The 13,814-nt window shown below is 39.5% G+C and overlaps 2 protein-coding genes across 25 annotated transcripts in view; both read left to right on the top strand.

The window, feature by feature from the left end:
- Sls (sallimus) overlaps positions 1-5,516 on the top strand; it is a 190,307-nt gene extending 184,791 nt beyond the window's left edge. For all 15 annotated transcript variants that reach the window (XM_076779954.1, XM_076779949.1, XM_076779951.1 and 12 more), the window contains 6 exons: positions 53-207; positions 294-444; positions 3,643-3,747; positions 3,827-4,024; positions 4,087-4,392; positions 4,537-5,516. In XM_076779954.1, the coding sequence (XP_076636069.1) occupies positions 53-207; positions 294-444; positions 3,643-3,747; positions 3,827-4,024; positions 4,087-4,392; positions 4,537-4,739 (1,118 nt within the window). In that variant the 3' untranslated portion in view covers positions 4,740-5,516. The remainder of the gene's footprint in view (positions 1-52; positions 208-293; positions 445-3,642; positions 3,748-3,826; positions 4,025-4,086; positions 4,393-4,536) is intronic.
- Positions 5,517-9,584: 4,068 nt separating this feature from the next.
- Prp4k (Pre-mRNA processing factor 4 kinase) overlaps positions 9,585-13,814 on the top strand; it is an 18,643-nt gene continuing 14,413 nt past the window's right edge. For all 10 annotated transcript variants that reach the window (XM_076779301.1, XM_076779300.1, XM_076779299.1 and 7 more), the window contains exons 1-4: positions 9,585-9,706; positions 10,665-10,835; positions 10,893-11,139; positions 11,210-11,691. In XM_076779301.1, the coding sequence (XP_076635416.1) occupies positions 9,702-9,706; positions 10,665-10,835; positions 10,893-11,139; positions 11,210-11,691 (905 nt within the window). In that variant the 5' untranslated portion in view covers positions 9,585-9,701. The remainder of the gene's footprint in view (positions 9,707-10,664; positions 10,836-10,892; positions 11,140-11,209; positions 11,692-13,814) is intronic.

Genomic DNA, 13,814 nt, shown 5'->3' with positions numbered 1-13,814 from the left:
CCACAGATTTGCTGATTGGTCGATTAACTTTACGAAATTAATGCATCTGCAGAGCCACCAGGACCACCGAGGGGACCTCTGGAAGTATCCGGAATGACGAAGACATCGTTCACGATAAAATGGCTGCCTCCAGAAAACGATGGTGGAACACCAATAACGGAATACATCGTCGAAATGAAAGAAGAGTCGAAGAAAAGTTGGCAGAAGGTCGATACCCTAGATATTGTGCATTTCTGATAAGGATTTCAAGCATTCTGAGATGTACCTTCTAAATGTTGATTTGTCTTTTGCAGATTGGCAGCACCAAACACGAGATAACCAACTTCAGCGTGTCGGAGTTGAAGACAGACGTGCCATACAACTTCAGGATAACAGCTAAGAACAGTGTTGGCACTGGCCCACCGTATGTAGCTGAAGAACCAATTGCACCTGGCAAACGAATCAGTAAGCAAAGCACCTCGAGTACCTTGTTAGTTGCTTTCGATATTTAGAACTTCATAGTAGCAAAAGGGTATAGCCGAATAAGGGGGTCAAATGTGCCCCCAAACCGAATTGAACGAACGATAGGTCATTCGATAGCTTATCCAAAAAAAACCATGTGTGCAAATTTTTAACTTGAAATCTCGACCGTGGGGGTAGTAATGGGGCGAAAACGAAAATCATGTTTTTGAGCAATTTCTCTTAACCTACTGAGTAAAAAAATGTAAAAAAATTCAGAGACACTTCGGGTACTGGGACACATATTTTGGAAGATTTTCAGATTTTTTGATCGAAGAACCAGGTAGTAAAAAATAAAAAACCGCAAAAAATGCCGAAAAATGCCAATTACGTATCGAAGGAGGCCCGGAACTACTTTTATACTTTTACAGTAAACACGTATTGCTATTACTATTATTCTCAATTTTTTTCAGATTTTTCATTTTGGTGCGCCGCAGTGAAAAAAAATAAAAACCGATTTTTTCCACATTTTCTGCGTATTAGAGTAACTTACACGTTGAATTTTTATGCGTTCTTCGATATACGAGTGTTTTGTACACTGTTTAATGTTTTTACACTAAGCAGAATTACATAACAATTGAAAGAAATAAAATAAACTAACCATTGAGATAAAAAATCAACGATGTTTTGAACAGGATCGTTGGCACAGCGTTAGAGTGTCCGACTGTGGAACCGCTGGAATTTTTTTTACCGTAGGTTCGAGTCTCTTTTTGGGACTTAGAATTTTTTTTTATTCGTTAGTTTTTTTTCCAAATTCTAACTATACAACAATGGTTTATATTTATTTATAAATATTCTAAAGGCATTTTACAAATATTTTAACCTGAAATATCTATAAATATAATTTTGGAGCGATTTTTGCATAGGATGATTTTCTTATCTCCACATCATTTAAAAATAACTTCAAAAAAATTAAGGATACATATTGTTAAACTATAGCAATATTTAATATACCGTTAAAATCCAAAGTGATTTGAGAATTCGGTTTATGACACAGTTTTCTGGTACATTGTAGTTATTAGGAATCGTTTTTTTCGTTATTAGTCACTCTTTAGCAAGTTACTCTGTAGCAAACATTCATATTTATCAAAGAAAGAGAAAAAAAAGGAAAGATCTGCTTGATCGAAGAGGGAGAAGAAGTAATAGTAAGCCAGTATAGAATCTTCTGTTCTAATCCATTCACAATAGTCAAAGGTAAGAGATTTGAAAACTAACATTTCACATTAATTTCAGTTCAAGAGATGTTAAACAATAATCGTGGTTGACAAAAAAAATAAGGACGCAAAGACGCTCCAAAATTATATTTATACATATTTCAGGTTAAAATATTTGTAAAATGCCTTTAGAATATTTATAAATAAATATAAACCATTGTTATATAGTTAGAATTTGGAAAAAAAAATAACGAATAAAAAAAAATTCTAAGTCCCAAAGAAAGACTCGAACCTACGGTAAAAAAAATTCCAGCGGTTCCACAGTCGGACACTCTAACGCTGCGCCAACGACCCTATTCAAAACATCGTTGATTTTTTAGGATATGTTGCGCTCAACGGTTGGTTTATTTTATTTCTTTCAATTGTTATGTAATTCTGCTTAGTGTAGAAACATTAAACAGTGTACAAAACACTCGTATATTGAAGAATGCATAAAAATTCAACGTGTAAGTTACTCTACTACGCAGAAAATGAGGAAAAAATCGGTTTTTATTTTTTTTCAGTGCGGCGCACCAAAATGAAAAATCTGAAAAAAATTGAGAATAATAGTAATAGCGATACGTGTTTACTGTAAAAGTATAAAAGTAGTTCCGGGCCTCCTTCGATACGCAATTGGCATTTTTCGGCATTTTTTGCGGTTTTTTATTTTTTACTACCTGGTTCTTCGATCAAAAAATCTGAAAATCTTCCAAAATATGTGTCCCAGTACCCGAAGTGTCTCTGAATTTTTTTACATTTTTTTACTCAGTAGGTTAAGAGAAATTGCTCAAAAACATGATTTTCGTTTTCAAAATTATATTTATAGATATTTCAGGTTAAAATATTTGTAAAATGCCTTTAGAATATTTATAAATAAATATAAACCATTGTTATATAGTTAGAACTTGGAAAAAAAAATAACGAATAAAAAAAAATTCTAAGTCCCAAAGAAAGACTCGAACCTACGGTAAAAAAAATTCCAGCGGTTCCACAATCGGACACTCTAACGCTGCGCCAACGACCCTGTTCAAAACATCGTTGATTTTTTATCTCAATAGTTGGTTTATTTTATTTCTTTCAATTGTTATGTAATTCTGCTTAGTGTAGAAACATTAAACAGTGTACAAAACACTCGTATATTGAAGAATGCATAAAAATTCAACGTGTAAGTTACTCTAATACGCAGAAAATGAGGAAAAAATCGGTTTTTATTTTTTTTCACTGCGGCGCACCAAAATGAAAAATCTGAAAAAAATTGAGAATAATAGTAATAGCAATACGTGTTTACTGTAAAAGCATAAAAGTAGTTCCGGGCCTCCTTCGATACGTAATTGGCATTTTTCGGCATTTTTTGCGGTTTTTTATTTTTTACTACCTGGTTCTTCGATCAAAAAATCTGAAAATCTTCCAAAATATGTGTCCCAGTACCCTAAGTGTCTCTGAATTTTTTTACATTTTTTTACTCAGTAGGTTAAGAGAAATTGCTCAAAAACATGATTTTCGTTTTCACCCCATTACTACCCCCACGGTCGAGATTTCAAGTTAAAAATTTGCACACATGGTTTTTTTTGGATAAGCTATCGAATGACCTATCATTCGTTCAATTCGGTTTGGGGGCACATTTCACCCCCTTATTCGGCTATACCCTTTCCATAACATTGTGCTTCAATGATAGACAGTTGTTAGGTGAATCCAAGGCACTGTTGACTCGTTTAACGCTTCATTGTTGCCTAGAAATAGTTTTTCTTCTTCATGAAATCTGTATTAGTAAGGCTTCGCTTATCTAACGCTTTTGCTATCACCCAGAAATAACAAAGCTCACCGAAAGCAGCATGTACGCTCTGCTGGGTATATTCCCGCCATCGAAAGTAGTAATCAGCAAAAGTGAGTGTCTACGTTGCCCACCAAACGTTCCCCTGTCTTTGGAATAACTGTCTCCAATGATTTCCAGCGCCACCATCGAGCCCCCAACATGTACAAGTGACGAACGTTACCAGCAAGAGTGCAACCCTCAGTTGGTCGCCGCCAGCCAGCACAGGAGGAACAGAACTTACAGGTAATTCACGAAGAAACCTTTTCTACACAGGGTGCCCCATGTATAACAGTAGATAACGACAATTGTGGCGTTTCAACAGGGTACGTGATCGAGAAGAGACCACTGATTGGAAAGGGGGCAAGATGGACGAAAGTAGTCACTCTGGACGCCTCGACGCTCCAACACTGCATCGAGAACTTGAAGGAAAGCGAGTTCCTCTTCAGGATCTTCGCAGAGAACAACATGGGGCTCAGTCTGCCCACAAATTCGGAACCAGTCACCTTGAAGACCCACGCCAGTGAGTGATCACATTTTCGTATGAACGAATAGGCTCAGTGTGTAATCAAACTTCTTTCGTAGCTGTACCATCGCCACCCACCGCGCCATTGGAGATCAGGCAGATCGCAGCGAACACAGTGGTGATCTCCTGGGGCAGGCCTGAGTCTGACGGCGGCGCGCCATTGGAGGGCTACAAAATCGCCATCAAGGACGCGAGGAAGACGATGTGGATGGAAGTAGGCCGCGTGAACGCCGACGTGCAGAAGCTGAACATCAGAGACCTCCAGGAGGACCACATGTACCTGATCAGGATCTTCGCCAAGAACGAGATTGGCGCCAGCGATCCTCTCGAATCTGACGAACCGTTCAAGATTCTACCAGTTACCGGTAACATCTTATTTTCTTTGACAAATACTGGAACAAATGTGGCGACAGTTGCTGCACTCGCCGGCAGAGGGCGTGCCTCTCTCACGAGTGCTTCGACTCGCGCTTGGCGTCGTTGCAAATGGCTGAAATCGTCTTGGTTCGCAGAACTGTCGGTGGTGGAGCCACTAGCAGACCCCACGGAGAAGGGTGAAACCGCTTCCCTGAGCTTCAGCACGGAGAACACGAGTTCCTGGCTACGCGAGCACAACATGGACGCCGACATTCACTCGTACGCGAGGGCGAGGCTTCTCAGACAAGACGAATACTTCTTCCGCATTTGGCACTATGCTAAGAAGCTCTTCGAATAAGCATTTCTACGGTTTAAAGAGCGGGGAACGAGCCCGTTCTTCTTAACAAGGGCAAAGCTTTAATTGTCAGTTTCTTTCTAATTCGAATCGGGTGTATTTGTACTTCTTCTTCCACGGAATTCGCTATCAATAAGGAAAGAACATCATCGAGTTGCTCCTCCCTAGAATCGAACGTGTAGCGACTAGATTTAAACTAAGAATCGACATACTGGATGGGTGTAGAATCTAGTCAGCGTAGAGTTATGTATTTTTTCGTTTCAACGGACCAAGACTTATGGTTGGAATCGATTGACACCAACATCGACCCCCGAGACTCTGAGAAGAATGTGATAATCGAATACCTTGCGCGAAGAAGTGATTTAGGAACGATTAAGGATACTTGACCTCCTCACGACCCCGAAATCTTGACCCCCCCTATCTCCCTCCCCCCATTACTACGAATCCTTTGTATTTATATAATCGCGAACGGAAAGCAGCGTTCAGTTACACACCAGAGTTTGCGAGGATTACTTTTAGTATTTATTCGTAATATATAATGTATATTTAATTGTTACTCGTTACCATTGCCGTTATGATAATTCTTAAATAATTGCCATCGCCGTCGGAACCGATGTTAAGACTAGATTACACGACGGAGGAATGCCACGCGCTGTTGGTGCCGCGAGACGTGCAAAGTATAGATGCAAGAACAACACCGAACATTTCACCAATGGCGCGTCGCATACTTCGCGTTATATACTGTAAGACATTTTGCGAATTAAATTATTGCAAACCGTACCCCCTTGGGTGTTACTTCATTTCATTACGGACTTTAATAATGTTACTATTCAGGGATGAAGTGGTGGCTAGGCACTTGGGAACTAAAGGGGGCAAGGGTTAGAGGGGGCGCCATTTTGTCTAAGTTTGCTAGCAGGACTCCGTTAGTGAGGGCTTTCTGAGGCTTAGACTTCTTTTCTGGACCTGGGGGAATCCTAATGTGGGGACCTGTGGGGCCCACTTGAAGGGGGGAGGATGACCCCCCACGGTGACCATCCTCAGGCGCGCCTGGAGGAACAAACTCTTCTCTGTCTAGTGGAACCATCACAGGAGTGTCTTTCCCCTGCTGTGACATGCCTTTTTTCAAGGCCCCTCCTGGTAGGAGGCCCACCCACCACCCACCATTGAACCACAGAACGCCTGGTCACTAAGCTCCCGCGGCCCCTGTTGACATGTTGGGCCGCAGGATCTAGAGAGACGTGGGGGCTAAGTAAACGCTATTCACCTGCGGGGCCTTAAGGTGAAAGGCCCACCAGGGCAATGTCTCATGGCCCACTCACACGCAATATTTATAATTGGGTGGATGGGGCGTGGGAGAGTATATGCTTTCGCTCTGAGCTCTGGGAGGATGCCATTGCGGGGAGATGGGGTTATCGAAGACTTCTTAAGGCTGATGGGAATCCTCTCCCTCATTATTCTGCATCCCAATTATCCACCAACCATCCTTCGACTAGCTCAACCATCTTCTAACTATCTCAAGCATCCCCCAAGCATCCCGCAAACGTCCCAATTATTCCAACCATCTCTCAAACGTCCCAACCATCCCTTAATCATCCCTCAACCGTTCCAACCATCCCCCAACCGTCCCAACCATTCCTCAACATCCCAACCATCCCTCAATCATCATCCCTAAACCGTCCCAATCATCCCAACTATCCCTCAACATCCCAACCATCCCCCAACCATGCCCTAACCATCACAAGCATACCCCAACCATCCTTCAACCATCTCAACCATCCCTCAACCATCCTCCAACCATCCCTCAACCGTCCCAGCCATCCACCAACATCCCAACCATCCCTCAAACCATCCCTCAACCGTTCAAATCATCCCAACCATCCCTCAACCATCCCAAGCATACCCCAAACATCCTTCAACCATCTCAACCATTCCTCAACCATCCCCCAACCATCCCCTAACCATCCCAACCATCCCAAGCATACCCCAACCATCCTTCAACCATCTCAACCATCCCTCAACTATCCTCCAACCATCCCTCAACCGTCCCAGCCATCCACCAACATCCCAACCATCCCTCAACCATCCCCTAACCATCCCAACCATCCCAAGCATACCCCAACCATCCTTCAACCACCTTAACCATCCCACAACCGTCCCAGCCATCCACCAACATCCCAACCATCCCTCAACCATCCCCTAACCATCCCAACCATCCCAAGCATACCCCAACCATCCTTCAACCATCTTAACCATCCCTCAACCATCCCTCAATCATGCCTCAACCGTCCAAATCATTCCAACCATCCTTCAACCATCTCAACCATCCCTCAACCATCCTCCAACCATCCCACAACCGTCCCAGCCATCCATCAACATCCCAACCATCCCTCAACCGTTCAAATCATCCCAACCATCCCTCAACCATCCCAAGCATACCCCAAACATCCTTCAACCATCTCAACCATCCCTCAACCATCCCCCAACCATCCCCTAACCATCCCAACCATCCCAACCATCCCAAGCATACCCCAACCATCCTTCAACCATCTCAACCATCCCTCAACCATCCTCCAACCATCCCTCAACCGTCCCAGCCATCCACCAACATCCCAACCATCCCTCAATCATCCCTCAACCGTACCAACCATCCCTCAAACCATCCCTCAATCATACCACAATAGTCCCAATCATCCAACCATCCCCTCAACCGTCCCAACCATCCCCCAACCGTCCCAGCCATCCACCAACATCCCAACCATCCCTCAAACCATCCCTCAATCATGCCTCAACCGTCCAAATCATTCCAATCATCCCCCAATCGTCTCAACCATTCCTCAACCGTCCCAACCATCCCTCAATCATCCCAACCATCCCCTCAACCGTCCCAACCATCCCTCAATCATCCCTCAACCGTTCCAATCATCCCAACCATCCTTCAAACATCCCAGCCATCCACCAACATCCCAACCATCCCTCAATCATCCCCCAATCGTCTCAACCATCCCTCAACATCCCAACCATTCCTCAAACCATCCCTAAATCATCCCTCAACCGTCCCAATCATCCCAACCATCCCCTCTACCGTCCCAACCATCCCTCAATCATCCCTCAACCGTTCCAATCATCCCAACCATCCCTCAACTGTTCCAACCATCCCTCAAACATCCCCTAACCATCCCTCAAGCGTCCAAATCATTCCAACCATTCCCCAATCGTCCCAACCATCCCTCAACCGTCCAAATCATCCCAACCATCCCCCAACTGTCCCAACCACCCCTCAACATCCCAACCATCCTTCAAAACCATCCCTCAATCATCCCTCAACCATCTCAATCATCGCAATCATCCCAATCATCCCAACCATTCCCCAATCGTCCCAACCATCCCTCAACATCCTCAAACCATCCCTAAATCATCCCAACCATCCCCCAATCGTCCCAACCATCCCTCAATATCCTCAAACCATCCCTAAATCATCCCTCAACCGTCCCAATCATCCTGACCATCCCTCAACCGTCCCAACCATCCCTCAAACAATCCCTCAATCATCCCTCAACCGTTCCAATCATCCCAACCATCCCTCAACCGTCCCAACCATCCCTCAATCATCCCTCAACCGTCCAAATCATCCCAACCATCCCCCAACCGTCCCAACCATCCCTCAACATCCCAACCATCCTTCAGAACCGTCTTCAAACATTTGTCGAATTTCAAACATATCAAAACATGAATAATACTTTCGAACAAACGTACAATTCATATGAAATATTTAAAAAAATGTGAGAATTAATAAACTTGAGATCTTTTTGCAAATACTTAAAAATAAGTAGATAATCACTTATATGAAAGATTTCTATTCGAATTATATGCAATTTTTTCATTTGAAAATTTCATAAATGCTTATTTTATCGGGTTCATTCATAATAAAGTTATTTAAATTGAAATCAGACATTAAATATTGGTACAACTGTACCTCAAATTAATTGAACAAAAAACTATTATAATATACTGAATTGACCAACATCAATGTTGCATAGTTTTATAATTTATTCTAATGCAAAATACAAATGTTTATACACGTAATATACCAAATATTTCAATTTTAACGATTAACATTTAATGATCAACTTTCTTTTCAATTTTAATAATAATAATACTTAAAATTATAATTCTAGGTAAAATTAAATTAACAATAACCAAATTATTTAATTTTATCAATAAATAATAAATCAATTTTCTTTTCAATTTTAATAACTGTATTAAAAATCATAATTCCAGGCAAAATTGAATTAACAATAACCAAATTATTTACTTGTATTAATAAATAATAAATCAATTTTCTTTTCAATTTCAATAACAGTATTAAAAATCATAATTCCAGGCAAAATTAAATTAACAATAAATTAACAAATTGACTGAAATTGTCAAACAACCAAAATCGATAAATCTCAATTCTGAATAAATCAAACATTTTTCGAAAGATTTGGAAGCTTCGACAAAACTGCTAAAATATTCTGAATTCTCTTTACTTAAAGAAATATCCGAGTTATATCTCTCCTCACGTGTAAATAAAATGGTTACGTATCACAATTTTCCATATCTCAGAATCACGTTTAAAATATCTTAGTTAGGTTAGGAAACTTACGTCGTAAACGTTGAAGCTTCGCTTCTTCCAACTGGTTTTTCCACTCACCGATAACGCTCACACTTAAAACCGTCCGTCCGACCCTCACGGTGGATCGAAGGCAACTAACCTAATGTCGTCCACAATTTCACGAAGAACGAGAAACAGGAAGCGGAAGCAACCTTTCGATATCGATAGCTCGAAGTCTCGCCGTGATATCTCGAAATAACACGATCGAACATACAAGATGGCGGCCCATTAAAGAGTTCATATATACGTGTAGTTGTTTTGTGCAGTGAATCTGTAGTTTTTTTCTTAACAATAATTTACCAAGTATAATCATGGGGTGAGTCGTGAATTTCAACGAGCGTAATTATACCAATTAAAAAACTATAATTTTCGATGTGCAAAAAGATACGTAAGGTAGTCTGTTTACATCGCATATACTTACGTGATCTTCTGTTTATTTTCGGAATTAATCTCGTACACCTTCGAGAAATTCTGTTTCATTTGACATTACGTAAGATAGGTTAACGAATTTCTAGAGGAAAGCTACTTTTCTTGTATTATTAGTTTTGGTACGAATCCACTGGAATAAAGTAACCTAGTTTTTGGGTCTTGCAACATTCATATTTCGCAATGGAATCAATTTCACTGCATTGGATTTCACTGAATGTTATGTCGTCTGAGTCACATTTAAACTAGTAATTAATTGGGAGAATATCAGCTCTACGCTTCGAGGAGTTGTGTAGTCCGAGACAAAATATAGCAGAGTCGCTAACTAAAATCTCTGAGCTTGACTGCGGCACTTAGCACACATCTTGCTCGAGAGTGCCTTTCTGAATGTTTTCGCTAGCTTCATTTTCTAGATTAAAAGCTGGTAAATTAAGATAATAACACTAGGTTTGCGATACGAATCAATTTAACGCATTCAGATTCTAAACTTAAGGTTATGGGACTCAGAAATATTATTTGTTAGCAATTTAAGAAACTGCATTTCAATGCAACTGTTAACGCAGCAAATTATGATAAAAATATGCACAAGGAGTGTCCGTAAAGCTAGTGTTAAAGATTCGAGTAAGATTTTTACCTGTAACCTCTAAAAATGGCAATGCTGGATAAAATATTCCTTCGTACAGCTCTGACTAAGTTCTGAGGCCCCTAGTTACTTGTATTTCTCTCAATTCGCTTGTTTTGAAAGCTGAAACCTGTAAACTTTGTCACGAATCGCTCTATCAGATGGAATTTTAGTTAATTAGTGGAATACATTGTATCTCATTGCGTAATTGATTTGTATGTTTCAGTACGTCAGATTTAGAATGTTTAGACTCTAAGAGGGACACTGTCGGAGTGGATTCTGAGTCCGACATGTTGAACGACCAAAGAAAGAAGAAGAAAAGAAAGCATAAGCATCACAAGCACAAGAAAGATAAATTGATCGAAAGGGAAGACGGGAAGATTGAACGACAAGAACGGTACGTGCAATTTATATTTCATTAATGTTTACTGTTTATTAAATGCAACCATTTCAGAAAAAGACACAAGAAGCATAAGAAACCTAAGAAAGAAAGGGAAGTTGAGAATGGATCGTTGGAGGAGAAGCCACCACGACCGATTCAAAAGGATGTTGGCGTAAATGGCAAAGTAAAAAACTCGCTGTTGGAAGTGGTTTCCACGGAGGAGAGCGAAGACGAGAAATTAATAGATTTAGATTCGGATGAAGTGGACTGTACAATTATCGAGGATGATATCGACCTTGAAGAGTTGATGAAACAAAAGGTATTATTCTCTGTTCGAACGTTTTACAAATAAGTGAAAGGGAGCTTTTAATGTTTTGGTGCCTCTGCAGGAGCGGTTGCAAGCATGTTTAGTACAATACCTCTCAGACGAGTCTGAGAAGGAGGACAAGGAGCCAGAGCAGGACGAAGTGAAAGCTACCGAAACGCCGGATATTATACTCGTGGAAGACGATAGCGAGAATGACAATGTACCCCCCAAGAAACGGGCCAGAAGTAAATCTGGCAGTAGGGAGCGCAAAAAAGTGACGAAACCCGAGAGACGCGTTGTGGTGGACATGAGTAGAGATCGACGGAGTCGAGAGGAACACAAAGACAAACGAAGAGACTCGGATAGGAGGCGGGAAGATAAAGTGCGGAGTAAAGAAGAGCTGAGAAGGGATGATGGCAGGAGGGATGAGAGGCAGGTGAGGAAAACGAACGACAGGCATAGAGAAGATCCCCGAAAAGAGGATAATAAGAGGAGGTCGGAGGATGACAAACGCAAGGATTCTATTAAGAGAGACGAGTCGCGTAAAAGAGACCAAGATAGACGGTATGTAGAAATATTTTAATTTTTAATGCAGTATTTTACGAGGGACCTATCCCGAGGTGTGAATCTCCAATTTTGATGAAACTTCGCGATTATGTAGTTCTCGTAAATCTATTAGACACGTGTTTTTTTGTGGCTGCTAATATTCACTTTAAGGGGTTGAAATCGGCCCTCGAAGTTGGGGTTCGAAACATAGTTTGTTGGATATCTCGGAAACTATTAGAGATAGGGGTGTGCTTCAAATGGATGAAATTTGTGGTTTTAAACGGCGAATTTGATGGGGTAAAGGGATTTGCAACAGTTTTATTTGTTTAAACAATATGTTGAAAAATAGCACATTTTTTTATTTTTCTCGGTGGATATAGGTGATTTTTTTTTTCCGTTTGTACAGAGGAACTAGACATCCATGTACGAAATACGGATAAATTGGAATTTTGAAAATAATTTTTTCAATATGAATTTTTTTAATTTCGTCGAAAAAAGTCAGTACTTTCTCGATTTTTTTTCTCGAAAGTGGGTAGGAATTCGAGGGTATGTCTATTCACCAAAAATTATTGTAATTGACCCCTGCAGCTAAAAGTATTTTTTTTAGAACGATTTGAAATTTTTTTTTCATCGAAAAATTAAGGCATCTACGCCATATTAATTTTCCTTAAAAATTTGTTTTTCATTTTTAGTAATTTTGTTTGACGCCCTACAGGAAAGTTGTTTAATACTTTTTTGTAGGTAGCCATGAGCTCTAGTTTAGAAAAAAGTTTCATTGAAATATATTCACTATTATGGGAGTTATGGCTGTTTGAAAATTGGACCATTTTTATGGGGTTTTTATCATTTTACAGAGTCAAGAAACAACTTTTCCAATATTTTTGTAATTTCTATATATTCTGCACTAAAATACGCGGCGTTTGGCTGTTTGAACATTAAAATCGTCCAATCCGTTCAGAAGTTATGGCGTTTTCAAATTTTGGGGTGACATTTCTAGCTTGAAATTATATTTTCATAAAGGAATTTTTTTCTCGAAAATGGTTAGGATTTCGAAGGTATGTCTAATGACCAAAAATGATTGTAATTGACCCCTGCAGCCAAAAGTATTTTTTTTAGAACGATTTGAAATTTTTTTTTCATCGAAAAATTAAGGCATCTACGCCATATTGATTTTCCTTAAAAATTTGTTTTTCATTTTTAGTAATTTTGTTTGACGTCCTATAGAAAAATTGTCTAATACTTTTTTGTAGGTACCCATGAACTCTAGTTTAGAATAAAGTTTCATTGAAATATATTCACTATTATAGGAGTTATGGCTGTTTGAAAATTGGACCATTTTTATGGGGTTTTTCTAACATTGCAGGGTCAAGAAACAACTTTTCCAATATTTTTGGAATTTCTATATATTCTGCACTAAAATACGCGGCGTTTGGCTGTTTGAACATTAAAATCGTCCAATCCATTCAGAAGTTATGGCGTTTTAAAGATTTTCCATGTAATTTTAGGGGACCATTTTTGATCTCACATTAAATTTTCAGTTAGGAATTTTTTTCTCAAAATTGCGTAAGATTTCGGGGGTATGTGTAATGACCAAAAATGATTGCAATTGACCCCTCTAACTAAATATAATTTTTTTAGAACGATTTAAAATTTTTTAATTTTCTTGAAAAATTTCACATCTTCTCGAATTTTTTTCTCCAAACTGGGTAGGATTTCCGGGGTATATCTATTCATCGAAAATGATTATAATCGACCCTTGCAATCGGAAATAATTTTTTTAGAACAATTTGAAAAATTTTTTTTCGCCAAAAAATTTCACACCTTTTCGAATTTTTTTCTAGTAAATGAGTAAAATTTCGAAGGTATGTGTATTCACCAAAAATGATTGTAATTAACCCCTCTACCTAAAAACAATTTTTCCAGAACGATTTGAAATTTTTGAATTTAATTGTTAATAACTTTTTAACGAAGCCTCCATCAACAAATTGGTATTCTTGATTTTCGACCTATTTTGGCCTCTAGAATCTCCCATGATTGTCGAACATCCTGTATGCGATCTGGTATTTCATAAAACACGAAATACAAAAAAAATTCCAAATACAAAATCTATCTTTATTATAAAAAAATCAAAATTCCAATTT

Source organism: Colletes latitarsis, chromosome 12, assembly GCF_051014445.1.
Source record: "Colletes latitarsis isolate SP2378_abdomen chromosome 12, iyColLati1, whole genome shotgun sequence".
NCBI classification, from domain to species: domain Eukaryota; kingdom Metazoa; phylum Arthropoda; class Insecta; order Hymenoptera; family Colletidae; genus Colletes; species Colletes latitarsis.
The sequence above is the reverse complement of the archived record's forward strand: the minus strand, read 5'-3'. Positions and strand labels throughout refer to the sequence as shown.